At 34.2% G+C, this 22,464-nt stretch overlaps 2 protein-coding genes and 1 pseudogene across 2 annotated transcripts; all 3 read right to left on the bottom strand.

Moving 5' to 3' along the window:
- Window positions 1-11,885: 11,885 nt before the first annotated feature.
- On the bottom strand, window positions 11,886-13,225 carry LOC121750969 (chlorophyll a-b binding protein 6, chloroplastic). Its single transcript, XM_042145669.1, has 4 exons — window positions 12,949-13,225; window positions 12,724-12,826; window positions 12,302-12,590; window positions 11,886-12,190 (listed from the first exon to the last, which is right to left on the bottom strand). Exons 1-4 carry the CDS (start codon window positions 13,137-13,139, stop codon window positions 12,045-12,047), a joined length of 729 nt encoding a protein of 242 aa, XP_042001603.1. The 5' UTR covers window positions 13,140-13,225; the 3' UTR covers window positions 11,886-12,044.
- Window positions 13,226-14,430: 1,205 nt separating this feature from the next.
- LOC121751004 lies at window positions 14,431-17,109 on the bottom strand (annotated as a pseudogene).
- A 509-nt stretch (window positions 17,110-17,618) lies between these two features.
- On the bottom strand, window positions 17,619-20,744 carry LOC121750892 (MLO-like protein 6). The gene is made up of 14 exons (XM_042145546.1): window positions 20,519-20,744; window positions 20,372-20,429; window positions 20,136-20,284; window positions 19,941-20,057; window positions 19,796-19,856; window positions 19,616-19,704; window positions 19,422-19,496; window positions 19,251-19,345; window positions 19,124-19,173; window positions 18,927-18,967; window positions 18,659-18,832; window positions 18,535-18,570; window positions 18,380-18,447; window positions 17,619-18,260 (listed from the first exon to the last, which is right to left on the bottom strand). The coding sequence occupies exons 1-14, from the start codon at window positions 20,651-20,653 to the stop codon at window positions 17,780-17,782; spliced, it is 1,629 nt and encodes a 542-aa protein (XP_042001480.1). The 5' UTR covers window positions 20,654-20,744; the 3' UTR covers window positions 17,619-17,779.
- Between the last annotated feature and the right edge of the window lie 1,720 nt (window positions 20,745-22,464).

The raw sequence follows: 22,464 nt of genomic DNA, 5'->3' as shown, positions 1-22,464 counted from the left end.
TTTTAAGAAATGTAAAGAAAAGTTGGTTGAAAAAGTTAGTGGAATGTGGGACTCACTTTTTTATATTGATTTTATAATAAAATGTGAGTGGAGTGAGTTAGTGGAATGTGAGACCTACTACCATTTATGGTAAAAATGAAGAGTGACTCTTAATGGGGGACGGCCCAAAAAGGAAATTAACGACTCTTATTCGGGGACGGAGGGAGTACTATATATTAATTACAACATATTTGGAAATTAATAAACGATAAATGAAAGTGGGATTAGGTACCAATACCATATATATTTCTACCTTTATTTTGTTTCCCGAAATAATATAAATACTTTTGTCTTAAATAAATATCTTTTTCTAAACCCGTTTTGCCATTTTTATGTCTCTTTTCAATTTTGTTTTGTTCAATTAGGGTTTCTATTACATCTTTGATTTTATTCCCATTTTTGTGTGTTGATATGTTGTCCTAAACACGCAGTGGCTAAATCTATGTTTTAGGGTTTGTGATAAATCTATGCCACTTTGGTGTAACTGATTTATAACTGTACTTGGATTCACCTAACTAATCCGTTTTACATGGAAAGAGCACAGACCAAATGCGAGTTTGGTTTTACAACTTTCATTTTCCACTACCTTTGATGCTACTTCCCCCGTCCCAAGGTAATTGGACTATTTCTTTTGGGCACGAGATTTAAGAAATTGATGTGTTAAAGGTTAAATTGGAGAGAGTAAAGTAAGACATGGAATAAAGTAAGAGAGATAGAGAGAGTAAAGTATGAAAGAGGATAAAGTATTTGGAAAAAAATGAAATGACTCGACTACCTTGGCCGGGACAGCCCAAAAAGGAATACGACTCAACTACCTTGGGACAGAGAGAGTATTTAATTCCTACATGTCCTGCTCATTCTCAACCTACATCTAGTATAACAAATTTAACTAATTAATTTCATAAATCCATTTCATGTGGATGTAGCTAGCTAGTAGTGATATCTAATGTATTTTTACATGTCCATTGCTCTATTTTTTATTAGCACAATATTTGGAAATTAAGTTTTGGAAAGAAGAGAACATTGACATAATTTGCTTACAAGGGTAATTTCAAAGGCCCAATTTAATTAGAAAGAAATCTATCATCATATGAAGACCATGGTTTGTATCCCACCAAATACACACAATGAGATCCATAAGAAGAAGATTGCAAACCCTTTCTTTGTCCCCGCCTATCATCTTCAAGATCAAGTCAAGGTGATTAACTAGAACTTTAATTTTTTTCCAACCATATATTAGTACAAGTTTACAACTAAAGAAAGATGAAGATTACAGAAATGACATACATCACTGTAGATTATGTGGGTAGATAACTCATTTTGTCTCCTTGAAATAAATTAAATCTACACGTGAGACTCCATCATCATCCCACATCAACGAGCAATCATTAGTTTTATAGGTTACCAATTTTCCTGAAAAAAGACTATAAATTTGAGCATAACATGTAACAATTGAAAGGTCATGTTATTTTTAGGTAAGTGTTGAGTTATTTTAAAGGGTAGGCCCACAAGGTGTAAGGCCACCCGCAACACGTTACGCTGGTGGCTCGAAGCCCGTTCCTTTGTGACGAGACGGGCGCGGGACGCGTTGCAGCGTCTCATCCCGTACCCGGCCCGCCGAGACGCCCTCCACACCGAGACGCGGCGCGAGCTGTCTCTCCACGCGCTCCCACGACGTGGCGCGCTCCGGCGCCATGCGTGACGCCCACTCGCCGGCCTGCGAGTGAGTTTCGTCACGCTGACGCAATAAATCATTTTTTAAAAAAATTCAAATTTAATAAAAAAATTTTAAAATTCGAAAGCGGTAATATTACTGTTTTTCGGCCGTTTTTCCCTTTTTTGTACTCTATAAATACTCATATTTCATCCTCATTTCACACACAAACACACATCTATTCTTCTCAAATCATCTCTCTTTCCACTCCAATTTTCATCTCAAATCAACTCTTTTATTCTTCCCCCAAAGTTAATCGATCTAATGGATCTATATGAGCAAATGCGGCGAATAATGGAAGAATCACTTGAAGAAGATCGACGCCGAGAGCCCCAAAGATGCTCCCGGACTTACATCCATCGTAACCGGGAGGAAGCCGCCGCAAGGTTAGTACGCGACTACTTCTGCGATAACCCGGTATGGGGAAATACCTAATTCCGTCACCGTTTCCGCATACGGCGTCCTCTATTTCTCCACATCGCAAATACATTGGCAGCCCGGGAAGAGTTCTTCCAAGAAAGGTTCGACGCCGTCGGCCGTCTCAGCCACACGAGGCTGCAGAAATGTACTGCAGCAATCCGTCAGCTTGCGACTGGATAAACGACGGATGTGTTCGACGAATAACTCCACATTGGAGAAATCACTGGGAGAATGTGCTTGATCCAATTCTACAAAGGCGTCCGGGCAGCCTTCACCGACGAATTTCTCTGGAGGCCAAGCACGACAGATTGTCAGTTTCTGCTCCACCTTCACGAAGAAGTGCACGGATTCCCCGGGATGCTTGACAGCGTCGATTGCATGCACTGGTAATGGAAGAATTGCCCGGTGGCGTGGAGGGGGTCGTACACGAGCGGCCACAAAGGCACCCACCACACCGTTATACTCGAGACCGTTGCTGACTACCGGCTATGGATCTGGCATGCGTACTTCGGGGTCCCGGGATCGAACAACGACGTAAACGTGCTCCACCAATCCGACCTCTTCACCGAAGTTTTGGATGGTAAAGCGCCGGCCATCAACTTCACCGCGAACAACCGGAGGTATAAAATGGGGTACTATCTTGCCGACAACATCTACCCGAATTGGCCAACCTTCGTGAAGACGTGCAGCAGGCCTGTGAACGCAAAGCAAACTTTTTTTGCGCAGAAGCAGGAGGCTGCTCGCAAGGATGTGGAGAGAGCGTTCGGGGTTCTCCAAGCGCGCTTCAACATTATCAAAGCCTCGGCTCGTACGTGGTTTATGGAGAGTATGGTCGACATCATATATACGTGCATAATCTTGCACAACATGATTGTCCAAGACGAAGGACCTGAGGCGGGAAATTGGTTCGACCCTGAAGCCCCCGGAAGCTCTACCGCAAGCAGTCCGTCTCGCAGTGGAGTGCATCCGTCTATACAAGAACGGTTGTCTATTCGGGCAAGGACACGTGACTCTACCGCCCATGCCCAACTCCAAGATGATCTAATTGAGCATATTTGGGCAAATTTTGGCAACCGGTAGACGCACATTAAATTATGTATTTTTTATTTTTTAGGATTTTTAATTATTTTTTTTTATTTTTTAAGAATTTTATGTTGTAATTTTATTTTATTTAATGAAATGTGTTTTTATTAATTGAATTTGTTGGAAATAAAAATAAAAAATGAAAATGAATGAATAGTAATTTAAGAGATGGTTAAGAGATGGAGGGTTGCAGGTTCTGTCCCTTAGTTAAGAGATGGAGTAAAAAGTACAGTGGAGCCCGAGAATAGTAATTTAAAAGACGGTTAAGGGACGGATAAGAGACAGCGTTGCAGATGATCTAAACAATAATATGGCATAATGTTTCGTGTGGCCAAAAAACAAAAAATAAGATTGAGCACTATATGGAGAAACCGAAAAATCTAGAAGAAAAATTAGACTACCAATTTTTATTGTTTTCTTGGTTGGTATTGTTTTAGGGACCTAGAAATAGAATGTTATCTATATTCACTACGAAGTTCCACATGTGCAATGATGGGATGCATTGTCATCATGCAAGCTTATAATTCATTTAGTATTTTCACCTCTTTTTCTCACATCTAATAAATTGTGATTGGACCAAAATTAAAAATTACTAATACTTATGATTTATTAGTATTTAACAAGTGGGAGTGGGTGTTTTGCGCATCGCATGTATCTATTTATAGAGCGGTAAATATTTGAATGTGAATTTTTTTACTAAAGGTGAAATTGAATTAGAATGATGGGATAGTGAGTATATAGCATATTGCCTCATATATGTGCATGGCAACCATAACACGTCTAACCTTATTTGATGTTCCTTTGAATGGTCAATATCTTATGAGAATCTTTTTGCTGTCAATAATATTAAAAATTTCACCAAATCCAATCCTAGGGTTGACATCAACTGCAGATAGCTAGCCCTCTCACTGTGTGTACAAATTTATATCACTACTAGAAAAATTGCTTCTCACTACACTTTTTTTATCACACTTTATAAAAAGTGCCAGCATAGATGTACCATCTACACACTAGCTTTTCACTGCACTTTATAATATATTGTTACTGCACTTCAACATAAAAAGTGCCATCATAGATGTACTATCTACACACTACCTCTTACTACAGGTACCCGGTGCTGCACTTCATCAAGTGCTATTATAGATGAAGTGTCAGCACAGTAATTTTTTAGTGACAATTTTAAGTGCCATTACAAGCCAATTTTCTAGTAGTGTATCAAGTGAACCATGCCCAATTATTTGTTTGATTTCATCCTTTAACTTTCAATATTTTAATAGTAACAAAGTGGTTGGTTTCAATTTGTTTATAAAATCCACAAGTAGGGGGAGAAAAAAAGGTTATATTGAGATTAAGTTATCCAGTTTACAATTTTAGTATTTTCTTTCTAAACCAAAAATAGCGATGGAGAAGCCTTCCGACGCTGCCTGTTGTTAGAAAATATGTACTCCTAAATTATTTAATGAACTTAAAATAGTAGTGTATGTTTCTGTATAAGAGAAATGTTATCCTAAGTACTACATAATGTGATCAAATTTGGTTACATTGATCTCGTTTAATTTACGTTAGAATCATTTCTTACTAGATGCGATTGTACGCGTAAAAATTGTTCATTACTTATAAATTTGACATAAGTATTATTTAATTCAGAAAGATTTATAGAACGACGACCATACATATGAATTATTGAACCCTAGCTCCAAAATTGTTAGCTCTGCTATAATTTGAATGCGACCAAATTGAGAAACCTGGCACAATAACAGTTCGATAGAGGAAAGACATGAATGAATTCAGAACCATTTATACACGAGACAATCAATTTAATTAGTCGAGGAAAAATGATAACTGATAGACCAATGAGAAATTGGATTTATTTTCCAACAACTACACAGATTCACAGTCCCATATTGTGTTTTTTCATGCAATAATTTAAAGTATGATTATGGAATAAATACTAACTGACTTATATATCCATAACTTATAACTTAAATGACGCAATTGTGTAATCATCTAATTAATCCTTCTAATTCAATGATTAAAACAGAGCGTTTTGCAAATTAACATTTTGTTATGTTTATGCATACTTCACTTTATTCATGAAAATATTTCTTTTTAGCGTGATTTTGGGTTTATAAAGAATACAGTGCAATTGAATTACTTCTGAGTGCTCTTTTCAGGAAATAAGAAGATTTATTTTGTGTACTTTCACATTTGATTTGAAAAGAATTACTGTTAAATCAAAGGGAGAAAATCAAGAGAATTATATATGTGTCAAATCACGATTTATTTTACAATCTTATTGCTCGTTGTGTAATTGACTAAAAGAGGAAAGAAGAACAAAAGAAAGCGGATAATTTCCTTTTGTGGGCATAATGACAAAATTTAATTTAATTAATTACTTTGAATATGTATGAATTAAAATCATGTCAGTCCGCATATAGTGATGCTTTAACTGCAAAACTTGAAAGTGAAGCTGTCTATTAATCAGATTTATTTAGTAATTTCGAGATCAATTCTAACTAGTAAATATGTTCTTTTATAAAAGCAGCCATCAAGCTAACTAGGACAAACACTAATATCCTAACAACAAAGACAAAAATACACTAGAGTACCTAGCTCATCTACCATATAGAAAACATATGAAAGCTCAAAGAAAACCAAAATGTAACAAACTACGATAAAAAAAAAAAAGAAAAACTACATGGACAGGTAGCGGCTTCTAATTTACGAAAGAGAATTTTGGGTACCACCTTCTAATTCACATGACGAGATGCCAAAGTTGATGGAAATTATTAGTACCTTAATTGATAAAATACAATATATAAAACTTAAATTACTAAAAATACTTATAATAAAACATTCAATATATATAATTACTAAAACTGTGTAATTAAAATAATTTTTTTTAAACATTCAATATATATAATTACTAAAACTGTGTAATTAAAATAATTACTAAAAATACTTATAATAAAACATTCAATATCCCAACTTAATCATAAATATCAAGTGTAATACGATGATGGGTCAAACCAAAAAAAAAAGAGAAAAAGAAAAAAAGCCAATAGCTAGACTCAGTCTATAAAGGCTACAATAACAGGCAAAACTGAGTTAAAGCATAAATCAACATGGATAGCGACATATATATGACCACATAAAACAAGGTTTTATGATCATATTCTTGTCTAATTATTATGTTCTCTGGAATTTGTAGTGTTCTCATATGGATTTTATACATAAGACTGAAACTAGGGTTTTAGCCCTTCCAAATAGATTTTGCATCCTCAAGTTTTGTCCACTAAATATTCAAAGCAAATTATTAGAATGATCAGATCGACATTAATATCAATAGATATATGGTCTTTTTGCATACTTTAACGAACATATTTAAATTAAATTTGAAATATCAAAATGAAATGATATTGGGATCATTAAATAATTGGGGAATGTGAATTAAAATTTATATGCAAACAAAAGAAAAATAATAAAAAGACATTCTATTATAGAAGTAGGTGTGACAAGAGAGGGGACAAGGGCATCTCAGTCCCAACATGAAAGTCATAGACACATCAACATTGGGATTCTTAAATGCAAAAATATTTCCTATTTAAAAATTTGCTAGCTTACTATCCATTATTTAGTTTTAATTGTGAAAATAGTTTACCGTTTGGAGTATTTCAGTTTTAAACAATCTTTAAATAATGAATATAGTATGTGAAATACGAATTTTATTCAATTATATATACTGATATTAAATCTCTATTTTATAAGGATATATTTTTATTAAGTTATATGGAGTGCTGTTATATCCGTTCATTTTGGGTCATCTATTAAATTAGTTTCTATTTAATTTTTATAAAATTTTCTCTCTAGTGAGTCATATTTTCACTAATAATATTACAAATGTCTTTTTCTATTTTTCTTTTATTTTAATAATTTTATAGGTTACTACTAAAACTTGTACCATTCCCTAATAAGATTATTTTTTGTGCACCGAAGTAGTAACAAAACTAAAGAAGGAATATTTTCCATTTTTTCGGGAATGTGTTGTGAATAAAGCAGCACGACAACTTATAAAGTTATGGATTGAAGACATGCTTAAGATGATTTGACAACATGATGGAAAATCTTTGTCATTTGGAAGAAACTTTAAATGTAAAAATGATTTCATTTCCGACTCGATAAAAATGAATTCATTATTTACTAAGGTTTTGATAGCCGTTAGCTAGGTCTACCTTCTAAAGATATTTAAAATTTAATGTGAAAATAAAACTTATTAGTTAATTCATGATCGGTACCAATATATGACACTCCTATTAATGTTGAGAATTAAACTCATATATTGATAATCGTTCTGATTAATGTGATTAGATTAGTAATAAACGCAAAAACAGATTTTACTAGACAATCCTATATATATGGTGGCTATTTGGAATACTTTGTCACTTCCCATATTACTTACCAGTTACCACCAACATTTTGTAGCTAAACTATCAATTATTTAACAGACAGATGATTAAAAAAAATTAGTCTAATTTCTATTTAAGGAAATATTTATATTAAAAAAAATTGTCAACCGTTTATCTTTCTTTTCTCTGCTTTATTAAAACTCATGTACCATTAAGACTGAGTTTTAAGGACGAATAAAGTATAATCCAAAATGGGGATTTTCAGTATACCTTCTATCGATAGCTTTAGCTAGGCTTGAAAGAAGCCCCATAGAATAACAAAAAAATCTACAAACTCAACTGTTTGCTGTATCAACTAATTTTGTCTACCTTGTTGGACTTAATTCACATAAATTTAAAAGTATATGACCAAACAAAAGTCATCTCAAAAAATTAGTCTACTAAAAGAAAGAGTGTATTTGATCTATAAACCTTATATTTGGGGAGTATCATTATAAAACAATCAAACTCGATTAAATTTAAAATCAGACATGAAAATAAAATAAAATAAAATAAAATAAAAGAATTTGAAAAACATAGGGTTGTGGGTTATGATAATGTCCAGATAGAGTAAAAACAGCACTGTAATAACATGCTTACTAGTTTTGCACATATGGCCAGCAGAAAAGTTAAAATTCTCCAGGGGATATATTGATGAATGCTACATGACATATGAGAAACTATTACAAAGAAAAGACAGGCAAATGATTTAAATTATGTTATTACATTCACAATAAAGTGAGGAAACAACACTTCTGTCCTACTCTGATGCACCCCATTACGATGCACTATATTTTCACCTAAATACAACTATTTGCTCACATGGAAACCATCTTGCTTTTCTGCATTCCCTAATTATACACATCATGCATATCTACCTTTAATTTATTTATTTTATGAGCTTAATTAGCGTTGGAAATATGAGTTAACATCGTTTTTTAATACTAGCTCTAGCTAGCATTTGGTACTCTTTCTATAAATCTCTCTCATATTTAATTCTAGTTATATTTTGAGAAATCTTACATATTAGGTCAGTTAGTTTGATGGGACACAATTCTCACTGTCTTCATCTAAAACATGATACATGTAATTTCAAAAGAATCCGGTGCATTTCATGATCTGGAATGAAAGAACTTCTTGTTCTAGAATTAGGTCAGATATAAATAAAAATTTGGGGATTATGATTTGAGGGTATTATACTCCTATATATATATATACACGTCAAGCTGTAGTCCCTATTCATAGTTCCATTCCAATGTACAAATAATAAAGGAATGGAGTATAGCGAGGATTGCTTGTTTTCCTAAGGAATGTCTCAAAATTAATTTACATTATAACATCAACTTCCCCTCTGGGATACCAAACAGACCTCTTGCTTAAAATGGCACAAAAGTGGAAAATGGTGACCAAAAATGGCAGAAGGGAAATGAGAGTGGGAATCCTTCCTGTTAAGTGTGAGAGAAAGAGAGGGAATTTCACACAAATATATACTCATATGGAGACAGCTATCTGATCATAATATATATTGGTTATAATAAATAGGCACACATTGGTAATTCAAGAATTATAATATAATGAATAAAATAATAAACTTAATTAAATATAGTGCATTTATTGAGAGTATACTAATGTTCTACTATTATACTAGTAATACTAGACTTGATTATATATATAGGAGGAGTATAGGAGTTTGTGGGAATTATGGGAGAGTGAGTTTTATTTTGATGCTTGTTTGACGCCTTTAAGCTTGAATTGCTTCTATGCACCTCGAAACATGAAAATGCTTTCACGCACGAACATGACAAACATGTATCATCATCATCCATGACATTTTGCTGCAACTATGCTGACATATTTATTTATATATGCTCTCTCTCTCTCTCTTGATGTGTATATATATATGTATATTATTATATCGATGCGTAACTATTTGAAATATAATCATTAGATGGTGTAACGCCTCGAATTTATAATCATAAGATGAAGCATGAGAATATATATATAGAAAATTGAGTGAGCATGCTTTGATTATGTTGGTTTGTCTCAATTCAGTAATATTGTTAGTGTATTCAATAAGTGGTTCTCATAGTCAGGTTTTCTTTTGTCCTGGAGTGAATCGAGTAATCAATTAGTGGAGTACTATTTGTTTTGTTGAGAAAAAAACCCTAAAATTTTCATTAATTATGTTGTAAGATCATGCTTTCTTTAATGTTATGTTTACTGGGTATTCCTATTCATACGCGTGTGTATAGTTATAATTAACCTGATTTAATTTAAATTTGAGTGAAGAAATTAAGTGGAGAAGTTATATAAATAAATGTCTAGAAAAAATAAATACTAGTATACTAAATTTTGGGTTCACAAGTGTGATGTATACATATGCAAAGTGGTGTGTATATGCTATGATAATAAATTATTAGTACAAAATGTTATTTACAATTTAATAATGTATAGTTAAGTTTTTATATAATCTTTGTGAAACTTGCAAGTTCTACTTTCATTGTCTGAAAGTCTAGCAAATAACTCGTAAAAGAGCAATATCATTGATGGCATATAAAGACCCAAGGGCATGATTATGTTTGTTTTTTTTATTTGTAAAAGGGCCTTCTTAGTTTTTAGGTTCCGAGGGATAGAAAGGTTGTAAGTGCCCAGCTTGCAAGTAATTAATTGAACAATCCTAAAGTAAATAAGTAATGGATACATCATACATTGATACAAAATACTTAATGTCGAAAATTTAGTAAGTAATACAACATATATAATTGCCAAGATTCAGAGTGTCGAAAATATAGTAAGTGTTCGATTCCCAAATTAATTGACACTAAGTTTGAAGCAATAAGATGAATTAAGGACCTTTTATTTCGACAACACTTATATTGTAGTAATAATTTACATTAACGTGTAGAATAATATTAGTGCAATATAGTATATGGGTTATAATAATAAAAAAATAAACAACAATAGCTAATAATGATATATATTCAGTTTTTATTATTTATAAATTTAATATTTCTAATAATTTTGGTTCAATATTATATACTACTACTATTGATTTTTGAGTTTTTATTAACACGTGTCATTTTCATTGATAGTTCACCAATCACCATCCTAAAATATCTCTAATTATAATCAAAGATTTGGGATTAGCCCATTAATAGATGATCATATGGACGAGGGAAAGCAGATATATATACATATATATATAACCCTTACTGGCCCAATAGATAAATCTGAGGGCTCCTCATTTTCTTATTCAAGCATATATTCAGCTCATTCTCAATTGTAGGCATAAACAACCACCAAATTTAGAAATATACTGTACATATCTTTTTTCTCCCAATTTCTTTCCCTTTTCCATTATCTATCTTGGTCATTACCCGATAAAAAGGTAATAAAATAAATAAATAAATAGATAAAATTAAATAAAGAATAATTGATGCGTTAGCCTGTTTAGCACATAATAATCCAGATTCCAGAGTTAAGGCTCTAAATGTATGGATGATATTTTCATTTCATTTCTTCTTCTTTTTTTGAACTTTTAGATTCAAAATGACATCATTCAATCATCGAATTTATCAAATTTTATCTCAACCTTTAGCGACTATATTATCTCAACCTTTCTAATTTGTAATCTATCAATATTTGGATAGTTGTATTAAAATTAAAACTAAAGCCAAATGTCACTGTATACAGTTCGAACTTATGTCTATGAACAAAATAATAAATCATCATTCGACTCGTCATGCTATGACTAATCATTTGAGTGATTTTTTCAAGTTGAAAAGATTGCTCTATAGTAGTAGTAGTAATTGACAAATTTCAAAAATTGAGATACTCCATTGACTTAAGTTTACTATGTCAATTTTGATTTGATCAGAATTGTTAAACATGAAAGTTAACTACAATTTGACGTTCATGGTTTTTTTTATTTATATTCGAATTTCTGGCTAACAGCCAGAAAAACAAACTAGATTTAGTCCAAAACATTCGAATTGCGAATTTTTTGGGTTGAGATGGTGAATCCAACAATAACAAATACTTTCAATTTATTTACTTTGACAAAACTTCAAGCCTATAATCATAATAAACCCAGTTATTTAAGATACCATATCTGATAAATTTGAAAATAGAAAAGCATGCCACGGAATTTGATGGTTTAGCATCATGACTAACACAACAAAGCATGCTGAAGTTGAGAAGGATGGCATTGTCTTCTCATTGAACTCTTCAAATTTATGCACAAATTAATCAGCAACCAACCACTACTACACAATATCCATACACGCCACAAAACAGAAAAAATTGTAGAATTGGTGTGACTGTGAGTGTGTTTGAGAGTAGATTTAGGAGATGGGGGGAATGAGGACGTCCCCAATGTTGTTGTGCCACGGGTCAGCCAAATGCGACGCCAAATTCTCCAATGGCCCTGTGCCCGGGTATGCTGATTGCTGAACGCAGAATCCCACAAACGCCAGCAGCGCTAGACGACCTTCAACCACATCATCAATCACACACACACACACACACACTTTCAGAATTCAGACTCATCATCCTACATAGATAAATAGATATAGATAGATAGATAGATAGATAGATGTACCATTCTTGATCTCCTTGACCTTGAGCTCTTGCAACTTCGTAGGGTCCTTGGAGTAGCCGAGTGGGTCGAATGCCCCACCCGGGTACTTCTTCTTCTCCGGGTCCTTCTCCATGCTCCTTTGGTGCTCTACAAAGGCTATGGCCAAGAACTCAATCGCCAAGATCGTGGGGAGGGTGCCCCATGGAACTGGGTTGCCCAAATACGTCGCCTGTCCACCTGGGACCGCTGCCCATTCTTGTGCCTTCACCCAGTTGCCCAACCCCAGAGCCTCCGGGACCAGGATTCCGGGCTGTGTATAAACTAGTACTATTAGTTTGTCACCTAGCTAGCTAACTAGAATTATAAGGGGCAGTTTGGTAGGGAAGATAAATATACAACACAGATAAGTTATCTACCCTACATCTATCAAAATATCAACTTACCACGGCTAGCATAGCCCATCTGCAGTGGATGAGCTCCGACTCCTTATATCTCTCTAGGTTTTCCGGGACTTCCCCTAGCCGAAGTGGGTCGAATCCGAAATCTCTGCACCCCAACAATTATATTATATATATTTATATTAGATCGAATAAAATGCAGGTGTAACAACTTATAAATAATTCAAAGCACGAGATGTAAGACGAAAACTTGAATTTGAGAGTGATTACCCGGGAGCCGAGCCATCGAGGTAGGGTGGGCGGGGCTCGCCCGGCATCCACTCAGCGGACATGGTGAACCTCGAGGTGGTGGTGGCATTGGTGCCAAACGACACAGAGGCTGCGAATTTCGACTTGGAGGAGGAGAGGACGGAGGGGCAGACGGCTGCAACGCCGTAGCTCATCACGGTGTTGGCTGCCATTCTTGAGTGAGAATTGGGATTGGGATTGGGATTGGCTAGGCAATGAAGAAATTGTTGGATGGGAAGCACTAAGTATGTATATGGGAATGGAGGAGGATATAGGCAAATCCAAATGGTGATTGTTATTGGCTACAGGGTTCTGGTATCTGTCATGCTATTGGTCCACGTCTACTAACCAATCGATGTTGATGTGGATATTGTGAGGGTGTTTCCATGGTGGAGGTTCAATATCAAGTGTCAAAAAATCAGACAATATCTTAAATGGATTATTCTCTTCTATATTTAATTTGTGAAGAATCACGAGTTTTGATAACTTAGTTCTGCTATCCTCAATCCACCCAAAATATTAAGAACAATTAGTCCCTATGGCTATGATGGTCACAAAAGTTTTGATTTATCCACAGTAAAATACCCATTCGCTTATGTCTAAAACAAATTTGTTAAATCAGTAAAATTATCATCCAATTCCAAATAAGAAATTATGCTCATCACCCACCCCAGAAATCTAATGAACAGATTGATAGTGATGATATATGCTTTCTCTTTCTCTGAGAATGATGACAAAACAGACATGTAGATTAGCTCTCCAAAAGGGAATGAAATAGAATATTCCATCAACATATCTTAGTATTATGTGATCAAGAACACCAAAACCTGGTGGGAACTGCTGAGAAATCCAGCAAATGTGATTTGTTCAATACAAGCAGCAAAGAGCAGTGACGAATTTGTTCCACACCGTAGCCAAAAGAGTTTGACATGGCTGCTCTAATGCACGTCTTATTCGACATAAAGCGAAAACGAAAACGAAAACGAAAAATGCATTGGATCAGGAAGAGTGAGCATACGAGATTGTTACCAATTCTATTCGCATATTGAATTTATATACGCCTCTCATTATTTACCTAATTCTCCTTTTAAATACTGGAAAAGTTGGAAAACCACTTCTCTTCATATTAATCTATTTTCCGTTTCAGTATCAACAAGTCTACACTAATTCTAATTCCAATTCCAATTCCAATTCCATTTCCGAAACTAGGTTAACTCACAGCAAAACAAATACTCCAGTTTTTCAATAATTCCAAAATTTGGAGTACCTAACCATAAAAAAATAATTCTCACATCGAAATTAATTTTCTCTATGATCTTACGCATTTGTGATTATTTGGTGATTCAATTTTTTGTGCTGCTTTGTGGAAAAAGGCCGGAGCTTAGGTAATCCACATGGACCAACATTCATTTTCAATTTTTGAATCACGTTCTTGTTTTGCTCTTGTTGATTACATTTTTGCAATTCATTAATACTCTGTTATTTTCTTCTTTGCAATGTGGATCATGCTTTTAATATAGAATGTAATTACAATAAGGTGTTGGTTTGTCAATCCTTAGTTGGAAAAGAGAATTCAGTTGAAGTAGAGCTAACTTATGTAGGAGTAGGGTTTTCCACATCCCTTACTATCTCAGACAATTTTGTTCAAATCATGAATGTTGCCGTGGCGGCTGCCCTCTCACCACCCTGCGGCCCTTCGCTGACCTCTTCCGGCTATGCCGCAGATAGGCTGGAGAATGTGGTGGCGATGGCTGACGGCCGCCCTTCATTCACGCTGTCGCCAATGCCACGTCATCGCTGAAAATGACCGGCTTCATGTTTGATCCCATCTGAGTAACCAACGCGTAGAGAGGGCGTGTGACGTAACTGCAGAGCACCTGTATCACAACACTGCCCAAGTGATTTACTTCACAAAAAAATTCCTTTTGTTTCTTTCAACTAGTGTCACACAGAAATAACATGCACCCCATCACGATTCGTATGATCATATCTTCAAGATGCTCATGGTAGCAAGATGGATATCCAAATTTAAGCTGAAAAATATAAAAAATGAACACAAAAACATTTTGGTTGAAACCAAAATTAATGTTGGAGGTAAAGATGCTTATACCCAACTCCAAGCAACCTGAAAAGCATTCTGCAAATAAAGAGACATTAATACAAGTGCATGTCAAATGATAAGGCTGCTAGGTAGCATTACTCTGTTTTACCTCAAAGAGAGTGAGGAAGAGGATGAAGCTGGGACGACGAAACCAGAAAAGATCGTCATTGGGGTGGACTAGAGGACTGCCCCTCACCACATCTCCTCTGTCAAGAACCCTTGTTCCCATTTTTGTGATGATCACTTGCCCACTAAAAGTAGTATCTGAGAATTATTCTTCATGTCAGAGATGAGGTGTTTTAGGTTGGAATACAAAGTTTTTACTCACAATTAGAGGGATGAATGGCAGCCAAAAATCCGAGTACCAACCTGCAGTTTGAGGATACATGAACTGAAATCCTGAGCTGATGGAAACTTGTGAGTGAAAAGGGATAAGGGAAACTAACCATTGGTGTTTCTCAGGAGGAACAAAACAGCACAGAAGCACAATGCAGGGCTGCATATCAACAATCAGTCTCACTTACTACAAAAAGAAGGAACACAAAGAATCATTATTATTTACCTGATTCCAACAATGACTTTGAAATCTTCTTCTAGTGCTTTGTTTATATATACTTGGAAATCAAATGTTGCCCCGATTTGAGGTGGTAGATGTTCCTGTATTGATGAAAAGGAATCAATTTTCTAAATGTTGTTAGGTGCAAGCACTTACTGTTATAAAGCCATGTCTAAGTGTTAAGTAATCCACTTTTGCAACTCATGGGAAGAAAAAACACACCTGCATCATGTGTACACAAAACAAAATATATGTTGATTGCAATTATAGAAGAAGAAGAATAGTAGTAATAGAAAGGAAAAAGAAAGTGTTACAATCCATAGAAGAAGAGATTAGCGGCTCCAAAAATGCAAATGTCTACGTCCAAACGAAGTCTCCCTCGCAAACCTCAATCTCTCTGGATCTACTTACACCATACATATATAGTTCAATAAATAACTAAATGCTGGTAAATAAGATACTATTAATATGGAATTACTGTATACTAACCGTGATAAAATTTATATTCATTTGTCTGTGTTTCATCCTCCCATGCTTTCCACTTCCTCATCTGCTTCAACAATTAATAATTTTATAAATATACAGTCAACTCACTTTATATATACTGTATTAACCTAACCGATGTATAATTATTAATTAATGGAGTAATTGATAATTACCTTTAATTTTCCCAAGATGTAAGTGACAACACAATAGATCACATGAAAAAGTGCCAATACAAAGACGAAGATATGGAGCTGGTGTATCCCGTATGCTGAAACAAGTTGCACCTTGCCCTGCAAAACTTGTACATAACACACATGCATCTTTTCTTTTGCATATCCACACAAATAAGAGTAACAATTTTGATACCTTTTCAAGACATGGATCATGATATTTCTTTTTACTATACACGTCCTCTTTACAAGGGTGCCAAGAATCCCCAAGATTTTTCGGAACACAAATATCTGAAAGAGCAGTCTCTCCTGCGTCATCGTCAGCAGCAACGATATGAACCCTAACAGCGTAAGCTCTGCTCTTCCAACAAAAACGAATTTTATGAAGAAAAAAGTAGATATAGTTTCTCAATTAAACAAATATTATTGGTACACATTTACCGGCTTTAATCTTCCCTAGAGCTTCATGTAGCGCTACCTTCCTCTTTTTCCTTAACCACTGCATGCAATTAAATAGAGGATTGCTATATTTCTAAAATAGTGAAGCTACGGCTAATTAAATTGGTATGTACCAATTCGGCATGATGAAGGATTTGTTCGGTGACAATGGAGATAGCAACGATCACGAAGAAGAAGGCGGCCACCGCCTAAGTAGGCGTTGCCGCCAACGTCCTCTCTTTAGGCAACTCACTCATTTATGCATAAGAGAAAGTCATCGTATTTTGTGGATGCAATAAATAAAGAGATTAGTATATTACTATTTTGGAGTAATAACATGAAATATTAATATGCATGGTTGTGGAACTACTTAATTCAGTTCAATTATGGTTAGGTGGTTTGTTAGCTGAGAATTTGAGAAATATCACAAATCTACGCTTTTCTTATTATTTTAATTTATCGACCTCAATCAGTAAAGGTTTCTCTTTTTGACAAAACTTATAATAGAGGTTGAGTTTGGGTTAAAATGTTGAAATTGAAGAGATAAAAGTTCAGTAGTTTCTTTTTGATGGCTGTTACTTTTTCAACTAATCTAAAGATGTCAATGTTGTCTCTATAAAATCTAATATCTCATCAATTATATGAATAGTTTGTCAATAAGACAAGAATGGCGTAATAATTGATATATAAAAATTTACGTGATAGACATCACAATCATACAAACCAAACATTGATAAGAAGCTTTGTAGACTTGACTAAGTAGCCTCAATAATATAATTTTTTAATTGATTAGTTGGTAGAGTAACAAACATATCATGTTACTGGTCCAATAATAATTTGACATGTTAATTTCATGAAAGGTCATTGAAATATTGATATCGTCGCATCAAGAAGCTAAGGGTTAATATCAACAAATAAAATTAATTTTTTGGATAAGAGTATCAAGGATTGCACTAAAGAGTGCAGTTTTACATTACTAGTACCATATATGTTGAAAAAAATGGTTCTTCTAGAAAACTAGAAAAGATATACTCCTATAGGAAAAATATACACATAACTATTTTACTTTGGAGCAGTGGAATTATCATTTTTCCCAAAAGAAAAATGATTTGAGCTAATATCTTCTTGTTGTTGGCCCATGTAGCCCAACTCTACAGAGGAAGGCTCTCCAACATCTCTCTCTATCTCAATAACCGAGGTTTCGGGCGATCGATCTTTTCTCTCACGATAACTGTGGTGGGTGGGAGAGGCATACGACCTCTCCCCCCCGCCACGCAGGTCCTCAGTGGACTTTCTGTGGACATTCCGCAAGTAGGCAGGCGACATGCTACCGCGCAACGGAGAGGCGGGCGCACCGGTCAACGGGGTGACTTTGACCGTCGGCCGCCCTTCTTTTGCCGGTTTCTTGGCGGCCTCCTGCCAGCCGCGGAGCCCGGATGCCACGTCGTCGCCAAAAATGACTGGCTTCATGTTTGATCCCATTTGGGTAACTAAGGCGTAGAGAGGTAGTGTGACATAACTGCACAAAACCTGAATCACAACACTGCCAAAACAAAAGAAACACAAACACAACATTAGTAAAAAACACTAGTATATTCTTTGTTTGATGAATCAAGGTAGTTTCCACACTTATTTCAACTAGAAAACATAAGAAACACATACCCCATCATGATTCTTATGAGCAATTCCTCAAGATTCTCATGGTAGCAAGATGGATATCCAAATTTAAGCTGAAAAAAACAAAATCATGAGCACAATGTACTTTTTTGTGAATGAATGCTGGAAATAAATTTGACCACAAACATCTAACAACTTACCCAACTCCAAACAAATAGAGCAATCTGAAATGCATTCTGCAAAAGAGTAAATCAAGAGATTTAAGCATAAGTACATTCATAAGTAGATGAAATGATAAGGTTTAATTTTATGAAGAAAGAATACCTCAAAAAGAACGAAGTGAATGAGGGAGAGGATGAGACGAGGGCGATTAAACCAGAAAAGATCGTCGCTGGGATGAACTACGGGGCTGCCCCTCACCACATCTCCTCTCTCAAGAATCCTTGTTCCCATTTTAGTGATGATCACTTGCAATTTTGCTCCTACTAATAGTATGATCTGAGAATTTCATCACTTGTTCAAGTTAGATCAGTTGTATTATCCAAAAATTTAATTACTGTAGATGAAATATGATGGTAAGGTTTTTACTCACAGCTAGGGGAATAAATGGTAGCCAAAAGTGGGAGTACCACCCTGTTTTAAGCAAACATAAACAACTGAATTAGTCGTTAAGTAATTAAATTTTGGATAATACAATTTAGAATTATTCTTTAAGTTCTTGGATTTCATGATTCTGTTTCACTTTAATTCACAACATATGTATATGCGTGTAAATAAATATTGACTCACCATTGGTGTTTGTGAGGAGAAGCAGGACAGCACAAAACCATAATGCAGGGCTGCACAAACAAGAATATTTTTTTTGTTAATGATGCAATAAAAGAGAAGAGAATGAACTCTTTTTTTCTTTTCTAACCTTATTCCCACAATGACTTTGAAATCTTCTTCAAGTGCTCTGTTTATGTATATTTGGAAATCAAATGAATCCTGGATTTGTGGGGGTAGATGTTCCTGAAATTCAACAGTTTAATGTTATTATTGTTTTCTTTTTGGAAGATGTTAGAACACATATATGAGTTCAACTTACTGTTACAAAGCCATGCCTAAGTGTTAAGTAGTCCACTTTTGCAACTGATGGGAAGAACTGTCTGAAGAAACACACCTGCCCAATAAAAGATAAATTCATCCCTGAAATTAAAATAGTACTGTACAAAAAATGCATATATATTTTGGTAGAAATATTGGAGAAACAATAAGTATAAGAAGAAAATAATGTCTTACAATCCATAGAAGAATAGGCGAGCGGCTCCAGAAATGCAAATGCCTACGACCAAACGATGTCTCTCGAGCAAATCTGAATCTATCTGGATCTACAATCAACAAACTCAAAATAAGTATGCATATACTCAAGTAATTATGCTAATTTCACAATGCATTTAGTCTTTGAAAAATTACACTCACCATTATAGTATTGGTACTCAACTGTCTTTGTTTCATCCTCCCATGCTTTCCACTGCCTCATCTGCAACAAAATAATTTTCAAGAAATTTAAAAACAGTGCCCCTATAATTTATTCAAATTAAGACACTAACTAACTGTAAATTACCTTTAGTTTTCCAAAGGCATAAGTGACGACACAGTAGATAACATGAGCAAGTGCCAATACAAAAATGAAGATATGGAGTTGGTGTATCCCGTATGCTGAAACAAGTTGTGCCTTGCCCTACAATACTTGTACTTAAGTAACTAGTTTCATCTATAAGGAGTAACTAAAAATTGAATATAAATTAGCAAATTATACCTTTGCCAGGCATGGATCATAGTATGTTTTATTGTATTTTTCATTACAAGGATGCCAAGAACTTGCAACACTTTTGGGGACACAAATATCGGAAAGACTTTCTTGTGTCACTGTTAGTAGCAACGATATGAACCCCAGCAGCATAAGCTCTATAACAACGTAAAAAAAATATGTTTAATTAATACAAGTATGCAAATAATTAATTTTGATTCAAATTTCTGATACACAATGATTACCTGCTTTAATCTTCTCTAGAGCTTCACATAAAGCTAACTTTCTCTTTTTCTTTAACCACTGCAATCAATTAATGGATCAAGCCTAATAAGTCCATAATTAAAAAAAATACAAATTTAAGTTTAGGTGAAGCTTGTTGTATTGTATACCAATTCAGTATGATGGAGGAGTTGTTCGATGACAATGGAGATCGCAACCAACACGAAGCAAACGACGGCAACCGCCCACGTCGCCGTCGACTCCAATGACTTCTCCTTGGACGGCGGAGGCAGCGGCGACGCCATTTTTTCTTGGGTACGAGGAAAGGTTGTAGTGGAGACCTATATATGGCTGGTGCAACAACGACAAAAACAGAATTATATAGTCTTAGCTAGGGAATTTATGCAAGTGGGGTAGAAAATCTTCGATCATGTATTTATAAAGAGAGGAGAGAGATATAAATGTCATTTAGTTGATAAGTGTACATACTCAATTGGTGTGAATTTTCCAAATACAATGTTGTCAGTTATTGAGTCAGAGATGTAAGAACTTCATAGAAGATGGGATAGAGTAACGACTTGTGATAACATGTGTTTGGACTATTGAATTTTGAAAATTCAAAATTGTGGTTTTGAAGAGTCAAGATGAAGTTTCTTGCCATAAACGTAATCTGGAGTTTGGAGCTCAATGTTTATGTTTGGATAAGATAACACGTACAGCTTGGTGATAATTTTTTAATGTCTATTTAATGCGATGTTATTATTTTTTTTTTTTTTGAGGGAGCGATGTTATTATCTTTCAATTTCATGCTCTGCTTAGTTAATCAATTGAATATACATGCTGTCAAAATTTCGGCCGCGAAATATTTGGGGGTATCGGAATTGCCAAAAATTAAAAGGTGTCACGTCACTCAAAAACGATGACAAAAATAATGAATTAGAGCCCAAATAGCTTGAATAATGAGAGTGGTTTCGAAATGATAATACTCCTACTCATAATCATCTTCGTTCATCAATTTAATGACTAAAGTTGTGGTGTCTGTTATTCAAATTTCATAAGTCGTGAAAGTTCTATTTTTAAAAGTGCCATTCATAAAAATTATAAAATGGGACCTGGCATTTACTCTTTTCATTTTAGTATGCCGCATGTCATATTTATATTTTACTATGTTTAATAAATTAACTAAGTCACATATTTGAATAAATTTATTCTAATTATATTTTATTATAAAATCAATATATATATATATATATATAAAGAGATCTCTTGTGACTAAATTTTTACATACTACGTGTATAATACCGAGTCAAAGTAGAAAATATATTTTCGGACGAATGAAATAATCATTTCCATTAAGTACCAAAGTTATATTTATACATAATTTGTTGATTTATTTGTAATTTAAACACAATTGTTTTATTACTATTTAATTTCATACTATCTTCGATCTTCTGTTTACGAGATTGGAACGAGATATACGTACCGCTGATATTTTTGACCCAAACTAAAGTTAAAGAGTTCTTTCTCGATTTCATCACATTATCTTTATAGCTGCGTTGAAATTTACTAGTAAAATATTTGTGCTTCAATTACATTGACGTGGTTTATAGCGGAGAAAAATCAAATTATATGAAAGAAAACAAATTATACTATTCAATATTTTATAGTTAGGTGTACATTTTTAATTTGATTTCGGCTATAAAAGTCCTACCGAGTTCAAGTTATCTTGACCGACTTCACTTTAGACTTGGATGACTTTAATTGTGGGTAAGTAATTAAATATAAACTCCAAATATTATATATATTTTAAATTATGATCTGGATTGTTAGAAAATATAAACACAAAATAATAGTAGTAACAAAAAATGTTAACACATGGTCAATAGTTGACGCTGTGTTAACAGCAAAATCTTAAAATTTTATACTATATTGACGCTACGTTGACAATATATTAAGGAGTTTTAAATTTATATACTATAGAGTTTGTATTTATCATTATTCATTAATTGTACTCCATCTGTTTCCTTATAGTTGAGGTAAAACTTTTTGACACGGAGTTTAAGAAATACATAGATAAGAAAGTAAGAGAGAGAAAAAGTACAGAGAATAAAGTAAA

Source organism: Salvia splendens, chromosome 10, assembly GCF_004379255.2.
Source record: "Salvia splendens isolate huo1 chromosome 10, SspV2, whole genome shotgun sequence".
In the NCBI taxonomy this organism is placed as follows: Eukaryota; Viridiplantae; Streptophyta; class Magnoliopsida; order Lamiales; family Lamiaceae; genus Salvia; species Salvia splendens.
This window is presented reverse-complemented; position numbering and strand designations above follow the sequence as displayed.